Genomic DNA, 9430 nt, shown 5'->3' on the forward strand with positions numbered 1-9430 from the left:
AGGAATGCCACTGGTCATTTTGATGACACCTGCCCTTCCTCTCAATAAGCATCATGGCAGCCACTGCCGCCCATGGCCTTGCCATGGGTGGAGCATTTGCATGAGGGTTTCAGGGACCCAGGGTGGGGAAGGGGATGGGCAATGTCTGGCAGCACAACAGACCTGTCTGGCAGGGACACATATGTGGAGAGAATTCTGGGCCATCACAATGCAGTGACTCGCAGTCCGTGGGCAGGAGGTTCCCAGCGGCAGAGGTGCCAGGCGCCTGCGCAGTGTGCCCGCGGCAGCGCGCGCTGTGGGAGTAGGAAGACCCCCGCCCCCGCCCCTCACCCGTTACCGCGGACGCGCACGCGCACGGGTCTACGAACGCGCACGCGGTTTCGCCTCACCTCCCTCAACCCCTGCCTGGGCAGCTGACGGAGGCGAGTGGGGGCGGGAGCCGCGCACCCGCGACGCGGTGGGCTGTGGGGCGCTTTGGCTCCCGACTCCTTGAGGGGGCGGCGGAAGCGACGCCTCCAATCAGACGGCGGGCTCGGGACCCTCCGCGCGCCCGGCCCGCGTTGCCCGCCCCGCGGCCCGAGTGACTGGCTGCCTGACGCCGGCCCGCCCCCGCGCCCCCTCCCCCCGCGGTCGCCTCATCTTCCCCGCGGCTCCGCCGGCTCGCGGCAGAGGCGCCACCAGCTCCCTCCAGCCCGCCTTCGTTCACTCCGTCGCTCTCTCCTACGCCCGCTCTCCAGTCCGCCCGCCCGCCGGCGGCACCTCTCTCCGCAGCCGCCGCCGCAGCAGCTCCTGGCGTCCGCGCGCGGCCCGCCGGGCGCAGCCGGCCCAAGGATGAAGTGCAAGCCGAACCAGACGCGCACCTACGACCCCGAGGGCTTCAAGCAGCGGGCGGCGTGCCTGTGCTTCCGCAGCGAGCGCGAGGACGAGGTGCTGCTGGTGAGCAGCAGCCGGTACCCGGACCGCTGGATCGTGCCCGGCGGCGGCATGGAGCCCGAGGAGGAGCCTGGCGGCGCGGCGGTGCGCGAGGTGTACGAGGAGGCGGGCGTCAAGGGGAAGCTGGGCCGGCTGCTGGGCGTCTTCGAGCAGAACCAGGACCGCAAACACCGCACCTACGTGTACGTCCTCACCGTCACCGAGCTGCTGGAAGACTGGGAGGACTCGCTGAGCATCGGCCGGAAGCGCGAGTGGTTCAAGATCGAGGATGCCATCAAGATCCTGCAGTGCCACAAGCCCGTGCACGCCGAGTACCTGGAGAAGCTGAAGCTGGGCGGCTCCCCGACCAATGGGAACTCGGTGGTCCCGCCGCTGCCTCCGCCCGAGAGCCAGCCCCAGTAAGTCCTGCTCCCCCCCCCTCGCCGGCGCTGCGGCCGTCAGCCCCCCCTCCCCCGCCCCGGGCGGGCGGCCCACGGGAGCCCCTCGCCGCCCGGTGCGGTCGCACGGGCAGGAGCGAGGCTTCTTTTGTTTCCTTGGCAGGCGGACCTCCAAATCATGCTGCGAGCTGTCTGGCCTGCCGGGCTGCTCGCAGACAGTTTGCTCGCAGACAGTTTTGCAGACGCGATGGAAATCGCTTCTGGGTGACACTGCAGTGTCCCCCAAGCCCGGCCGCGTGCCGTCGCCTGGCGAGCAGCCTCCGCGGCCTGCCCTGCGTGTGGGGGCGGGGGCGTTGCGGGCCGCCGATGTTTTTGTTTGCCCCCGCCACCGCTTCCCATATGTTTGTGCGTGAGTGTGCGTGCGCATTTCGGATGCCAGGCTGCTGCTGGCTCGTCTCTGTCCTGGTGGAGGCCTGGTCAGGGTGGGCATCTGCTGTTGTTTTCTCCGAGTCCTTATTTCCTTCGCAGCCTCCGAGCTTGTCAGCCAGCCCTTCGGGGTGCGAGTGCGTTGCAAAGATCCATTTTAAAATTATAAAAAGAAAAAGGGAAATTGGAAATTTTACATCTTGTGCTTCCTGCAGCAGCCAATAGTAATTTTAGCTTCAGAAATGGGTTCTGAGATGCTCTTGGCAAGACAATTCTTTGTCTATGTCTGTGTAGACACGGAGAGAGAGAAAGAGGCAGACAGAGACGACTATATTTTCAGGAAATTTTCACACGGAGTGATTCCTCACTGCTGACTGCAGGGCCATTTCCTGTAGATTAGGAGGCTTTGCCCTAAAGAATAGGTATTTCTGGGTAATTGCTAGGGAAACACATCTTCCGGTGAAACCTGTGTTCTGAACTCTCAAGTGCCAGGTTTGGGTGGCTAGAAGATCCCTGGTTCTCTCAGAGAGAGGTGTGTGTGTGTGGGTGGGTGGGTGTGTGTGTGTGGTGTGTGTGGGTGTGTGTGTGTTGGAAAGTTTTTTCTCATATCTGTCTTTAGTATAAACGCAATTCAACTTTGCTAACTCCAGTAAGCAGAGGAGTGTGAGCCTTGATGGTGGCTGAATCCTAGTTGAATGAGTTAATGCTCCTCCCTCTCAGCTGTCATGGGCTTCCCCAGATTTTAGGACACCTGAGCAGTCTCACTAATGGACCTGGAGCAAATGGTTTTGCAACCCAAATTGGTTGTGCTCAATTTAGAGCATCTCATTGGCTTTAATACGTGCTTGACAGCAAAGACTTCATGTAAAAAACCTCCTTTTCATGGAGTTATGTGTGAAGTTGGTGGAAGGAAAGCCTCCTTTGGAAAATAAGTATTGAGGATGGAAAGATGTCTAAACACAATTACTGATGAAGATTTATTTGGAATACAGTCTTTAAAAATGATATCCTGACATGCATCATATATATGGAGGAATGCTTAAAATCTGAATTACAGAGCTTAATGAATTTGCACATAGTAAACACTGATCACCAGAATGCAGATTAAAAAATTAACATTGCCACTAGTCCTAAAGCTCCTGAATTAGTCCTCCTAATCTCTATACTGCTTTGCTGTCACTTAAAAGTAGGGAATTGTTTTGATTTTAAAGTATATACTCCTTTTGCTCACCTTTTGTGTTTTCTGCCTTTTATCATTCATAGCACTGTGATATATTCTTCATTGCATTTGTGTTGTAATTTCACAAATTCATATTGTTATATGCTACTAAAATGTGTTTCCGATTTTTTTTTCTTTTTCTTTTTTTTTTTTTTTTGCCAGTCCTGGGCCTTGGACTCAGGGCCTGAGCACTGTCCCTGGCTTCTTTTTGCTCAAGGCTAGCACTCTGCCACTTGAACCACAGCGCCACTTCTGGCCATTTTCTTCTATATATGTGGTGCTGGGGACTCGAACCCAGGGCTTCATGTGTACGAGGCAAGCGCTCTTGCCACTAGGCCATATTCCCAGCCCCACGTCCTATTTTCTAAACAAATGCCGTTTTATTTTTAATTTATTTTACATTTAAGTGGACACAAAATGTAAATATCAAATCACCAAACATTTTATCCAGTAATGTTTCCCAAGGAAATAGGAAACTGGAATATAGGTATTTAAAAAATATGACAGCCTAATACTTGTAGCTCATACCTGTAATCCTAGCTATTCAAGACAGTGAGATCTGAGGATGACCATGCATGAATGCCAGTTGGAGCAAAAAAGTCTATGGGACTATCTTCACCTATCTGTTCACTAGATTTCAGTTTGTTAGAGGAAAGAATTAATCATATTTAATTACAATGTAAAATACTATACTAATAAAATTGTCTTTTCTTGTGCAGGTACTGGTGCTTCAACTTAGGGCCTGGGTGCTTTCCCTTCGTTTTTTTCACTCAAGTCTAGTCCTCTAACCAATTGAGCCTCCACTTCGAGCTCTTTTGCTTGTTAATTGGAGAGAAGAATCTCATGAAGTTTTCTTCCCAGGCTGGCTTTGAACTGCAATCTTTAGATCTCAGCCTCCTGAGTATTGCAATGGCCACTTGCACCCAGCTTTAACAAAGTTGATTTTCCTTTGCAGTATTGAGATTTGAATGCCAGTTATGACCGGAAAAAGCCAAGCAAGTGTGCATGGCCCAGCTGGGCATTAGTGGCTCACGCCTGTATGTAATCCTGCCTACTTGGGGAGGCGAAGATAGAAATATTGAAATTCAAAGCCACCCTGAGCAGTAAATTCTTGAGACTCTTATTTCCAGTTAACCAGCAGAAAACCAGTAGAAGAGCTGTGGCTCAAGTAATAGAGTGCCAGCCTTCATTGAAAAAGCTAAAGGATAGCACTGAGTTCAATCACCAGAATCCACACAAAAATATCAAGTTCACCATATAGTATAATCTAATATGATTATATTTTTTCTCTTCTAACAAACCGAAATACAATGAACAGATATTTGAAGCATATATTTTAAATACCAAACAAATTGGCTTCTCATATTCAATCAAGTAGATACTGAGATTTCACCACTAGTAACCTAGCTACACAAAGAAGACTTAAATTCTAATTAACATCAACAGCAGATATACTAGATTCAATTTTCTGGTTTCTGTAGATAAAGGCTTTTCCACCAGAAAGGCTGTTTGAAATAATTTGGTGGATTAAATTGCACTTGATTTTATTAGAGGCAATAATATGTCATCCTATATGGTTCTTGTTATGTAATTGACAAAGGTAAGATGAATATTTATAAACTGCTGTTAAGAATTGTTAGCCTATAAATGTGTTTCAGCATTCCTTCATTCGTGTGTGTGCGTACGCACGCTCACGGGAGGCACATGTGTGCACTAGTGTACCAGTAGTGAGGCTTAATCTCAGAGACTGGGTGCTGTCCCTTAGTTATTTTTTGCCCAAGGATGGTGCTCTACTACTTGAACCTAGCTCTTCTTCCAGCCTCATGAAAATGAACTGGAGAAGAGAATTTGAAGGACTTTCCTGCCTTGGCTGGCTTTGAACTTCAGTCCTCATACCTCAGCCTACTGAGCCTATGAGCTAGGATTCCAGGCAGGTGTGTTACCTGCTTACATATATATGTGTGTGCATATATATATATATATACACACATATATACAATATATATTTTTAGAATACATCAGTATTATTATTTATTTATTTATTTATTTATTTTGCCAGTCCTGGGGCTTGGACTCAGGGCCTGAGCACTGTCCCTGGCTTCTTTTTGCTCAAGGCTACCACTCTGCCACTTGAGCCACGGCGCCACTTCTGGCCGTTTTCTATATATGTGGTGCTGGGGAATCGAACCCAGGGCTTCATGTATGTGAGGCAAGCATTCTTGCCACTAGGCCATATCCCCAACCCCCATCAGTATTATTTAAATAGGTTTTTTAGAATTGATTTTTTTCAGTATGATCAAAGTCATTTTTGCAAAACAATATAAAAGTCTTGTTCAATAATTAAAAGCTCCCAGGAAGTTCCTTTTAAGACTAAGTAATCTAGGACTAAAACAAATTATCAGAGTAGCATATGGGATATTTCTATCAGTTTAGTCTTCTGAAAAAGTGATGTACCACTGGGATTATTTTTTCCTCGTTGAAACTGTTAGAAGCCACTTACACATTATTTTTATGATTGTACCAAAAATATAGCTAAAATTTATTGTCCCTCAATTATAAAAGGAAAAATCTCTTGTCACAGATAATTGTGATTTTTAGTTACAAATCAGAAATTATTTTCTGCACATTTTATAAATAGCTTCCATTTTCAACTGGTCAAGTGTTGTTTTTCTGGTTTTGTTTTGGTGACTCAGATTTAAGCACCACTAAGCTCTCAGCCCCATGGTCAAGTGTTTTATTTTTGCAAATTGTGTAAAGAAAAAACAGGGAAATATAGATATACCTAGATATACTGGAAATGCTTATGTGCATGCAGGCATAAAATTTGTTATCCACACTTTTAAAGAAAACAAATGTAAAAAGGTGAATTTGTTCACTTCAATTGCTTTCTTATTTTGTTTCATATAGAGCCATTTAAGATAGGTGTGCCTCAAGTAGTCGAGTAACTACCTGCCTAAGCAAGTGCAAAAGCCCAAGGTGAAACACCAGTACTGCAAGAAAGGAAAGAAAAGCTTCATATAAGACTGGCAATTTGTTTACACTTACTAATTTTAATAAATATAATTATACAGATATAATTTTTTGACATGGCTAGAGCTTTCATTTTTCAGGCTTTCTTTGTGGAAGAAGCTGCCAGATACTACCAAAAAGAATTTCATCAGTATTTTTTGTAGTTTTCTCCAGATAATTTACTGTACTATATTTAGCAGACTTGAAGCATTTTTGTGCAAACAACACTATGAGAACTGGAAATCACTATGGAGATTGCATTAAAATACATTTTTATGAGAGAACTTGATGTGATAGAAACTACATTGAAAGTCAGATAAACCTAGCTCCAGTTCTTTCTTGTTCTGTAGCTTTAGCTAAGTTATTTTATTATCTTCTGCTCATGTTTTTTTTTAAATCTGTCAGCAGACATAGCAAAAATAGATACTTCATAAAAATCTACAATGAGAAGCCTTTTCTGACTGGTGCTTAAATCCTATTCTATATGAAGTTTTCTACAGTTGGATTTAATCTTTTGGTGTCCCTATATGACCACTAGCAGCCCTTAGCCTAGAGTCAAGAACATAGAGTTCATGATTGTTTTATATCTTAAATGAACATTCTCCTTTTGCAAAACTGGTATCATGAGTTTCCTGAGCCTTTTTTGACATCAAGATATGTATTTGCTTGCAACTCTCTCAATTGCTGATCCAGACACCTATATTCTATGAAGGTTTCTCAAGTAGCAAGTGATTGATGTACCTAATGAAACCTCAGTAATTTTGTCAGTGGGAAGAATTCTTAATGTAAAACTCCTAATTGTATGCTGATATCTCTTTTCAGATGAGCAGTAAAGATGTTCGGGAATCATTGATGTGAATCCACTGCACGATGGATTTGTCAACTTCTACCGTTCCCAAGGAGACAGCTCATCTGGTTTTCCTCTTACATCTTGGGACATTCCTTCCCCGTCTATTCCACTGACTCTTCTTGCTCTGGTTGTTGTACTGTTGTACGTGAACAGACTTTAACTCAGCACCTATAGCCTTTTGTTGTGCTTTTCTGATGTGTCTGCCTTTGCCATTAGACTGTATCTTTGAACGCAAAGACTATTTTTCCTTACTCTGCATTTTCTGCATCTGAGACACTACTTGAAATATGGTTGGCATCACTGAAGGTCTTTGATTCAATTAATATTTTGTAATCCCTGTGTGGCAAAACATTCCCCTCCCAATCTGGTGCTAGTAGAGTATATGCTGTCTAAGCACCATACATGTGGCTTTTGTGATTCAGGTGTTTCAGAAACATTTCAAGACAGTTTAAGATGTTCAAGTGACACAAATTATTACTCTTATTTCTATGTCATACCGCACAGTGGCTTGCACAGTTTAAAGAATATGCCATCACTTAAGGCAACATTTTGTAGAATCAGTCCTTCGTGTAACAACTTTAGTGTTTTTGTACTGTTGTTAATTTGCTTAAAATTTTATTCGAAAAATCACTTGCTATAAAGGTAATTGTAAGAATACAATAAACAAGATATTGTTGCATTTTTCTAAAAATTTAAAATATAGATAATACATTTAATTTTGTTCACAATGCCCTAATCACTACTTACATGCCATCTTAACATCTTAAGGAAGAAAACATAGCTTTTCTCACTTTGCAGATTCAATATAATGTATTATCTAATACCAGAGAAAGGAAAGACTGCATAGATTGGCACTTTCAAAGTTAATTTTGCCATTTAGTTTGCCTAGGTTTCTTTTGCCTCTAATGTTCCAGTTGGCTGTGGTTTCTAAACCTTTTCTATATACTCAGCTCGCTTTTCCTCCCACCTGCTTTCAGTATGTGAAAATTCAGATGGCTCTGGTGGAACACTACACTGTCACTTAGAAAAGACCATTGGGAAAGACGTTGCTGTGTAATGAGGGAACAGAAAATGAAGGATTTGAAGAGGGGACGTGGGTCGGCTGCTTCTAGGAGCACAAGTTTAAGAGAAGTGCAGACATTCATTGAGTTTGGCCATCCTGAGGTTTGTGATGTCATCACTCTTCTTCAGCTCCTTGCAAAGGCCCCAAAGTGGCTCTTAATATGGTCATTTTTTTTCCTTTTACATTATAAAGCAATTACCTTGGGTAAAGCTTGAACTCCGTTTCAGTGTTAGAACTTGCTTCATGGTACTAGTGAAGTGTATTGATTGTGTCTCAAAATCTTAACAGGATTTGAAATAAAAACATATCCTACAATTTGTTTTTAAGTGTGATATGGTCAGTACTGTGGTCATGGTTTTTTTTTAAATTCTTTTAGAGAATGTTCTGAAAAATGGACAGATATGGTATTGCTATTTGCTTCAGTATAATCTGAGGGTGGGGTAGGTGAGTGCATAGGTGGAATAAGATTGGTTCTGATTTTATTATTATTGAAGTGGTGTGATGGATGTTTGAGAATTCATTATACTATCCTCTATACTTTTGTATATGTTTGAAATTTTGTGTAATAAAAATTCAAAAATGTATTCTTCAGAGTTTGCTTGTAGGCCACCTCATTCCCTTACAATTTAAGCATGGAAGGTTGGTCAGCAAATTCATGTTTCAGAAAGACAGCCTCATTCTTCTCAACAAAGCCGTAACTTTTGTTCCCAAGTAAAATCCATTGGCAGACTTCTCTTCCCTTAGTGAATTTCTGGCTCCGAATTCCCAGTAGTATGCCAGACATGAGCATAGCAACAGACATACATTTACAACAATCTTCATTCTACAATTTGTTTTAAAATTTATAATTATTTTCTGATTAGAAAATTAATCTTCAGAAAATGAAAAAGCAATACAAACGAAGGCCAGTACCAGTCAGTGGCTCATGACTAATTCTAGCTACTTAAGGGGATGAGATCTCAGTATGGCAGTTCAAAGCCAGCCCAGGCAGGAAAGTCCAGGTTAGGAAGGAAAGTCTGTGATACTTTTTGCTAATTAGCCTCTAAAAAGCCAGAAGTAGAGCTGTGGCTAAAGTGGTAGGGCACTATCTTTGAGTACAAAAACTCAGGGGCAGTGCCCAGGCCCTGAGTTCAAGTTCCAGATCTGGCAAAAGCACAATTACAAAGTTACACATGATCATTCTATCCAGAAATAACCAAGTTTTGAAAAAAAACCATACAAATGTTTCCATCATTTTCCCTTTCCAAATATATATATATATATATATATATATACACACACACACATATATAACACAAATGAGGATGGCACACCAGTCCCATCCACTATAATAATGCAAACAAAACAAAACAAAAAACAACCCTCAACCATGACCTTTACATTGTTATACAAACATTACATAGCCACCTTACTGTTCCTAAGATTTTTTTACATTGATTCTCATGGCCATTATGGAATATGTGCTGTTTGTGCAGAAAGCAAGACAAAGCTTGAATCTGAAATACATCAAGTTATATTTACATGTCCTGGTACAACATATAGTAGGTCTGTTT

At 43.3% G+C, this 9430-nt stretch overlaps 1 protein-coding gene across 2 annotated transcripts; it reads left to right on the top strand.

Moving 5' to 3' along the window:
- Positions 1-831: 831 nt before the first annotated feature.
- LOC125343534 (diphosphoinositol polyphosphate phosphohydrolase 3-alpha) lies at positions 832-8461 on the top strand. Of its 2 annotated transcripts, XM_048336002.1 has the most exons (3): positions 832-1138; positions 1186-1331; positions 6787-8461. In XM_048336002.1, exons 1-3 carry the CDS (start codon positions 832-834, stop codon positions 6820-6822), a joined length of 489 nt encoding a protein of 162 aa, XP_048191959.1. In that variant the 3' UTR covers positions 6823-8461. The 2 variants fall into 2 exon arrangements, with proteins under 2 accessions (XP_048191959.1, XP_048191958.1); XM_048336001.1 differs by having other exon boundaries at positions 832-1331.
- Positions 8462-9430: the final 969 nt, after the last annotated feature.

This window comes from Perognathus longimembris, chromosome 28 (genome assembly GCF_023159225.1).
Source record: "Perognathus longimembris pacificus isolate PPM17 chromosome 28, ASM2315922v1, whole genome shotgun sequence".
NCBI classification, from domain to species: domain Eukaryota; kingdom Metazoa; phylum Chordata; class Mammalia; order Rodentia; family Heteromyidae; genus Perognathus; species Perognathus longimembris.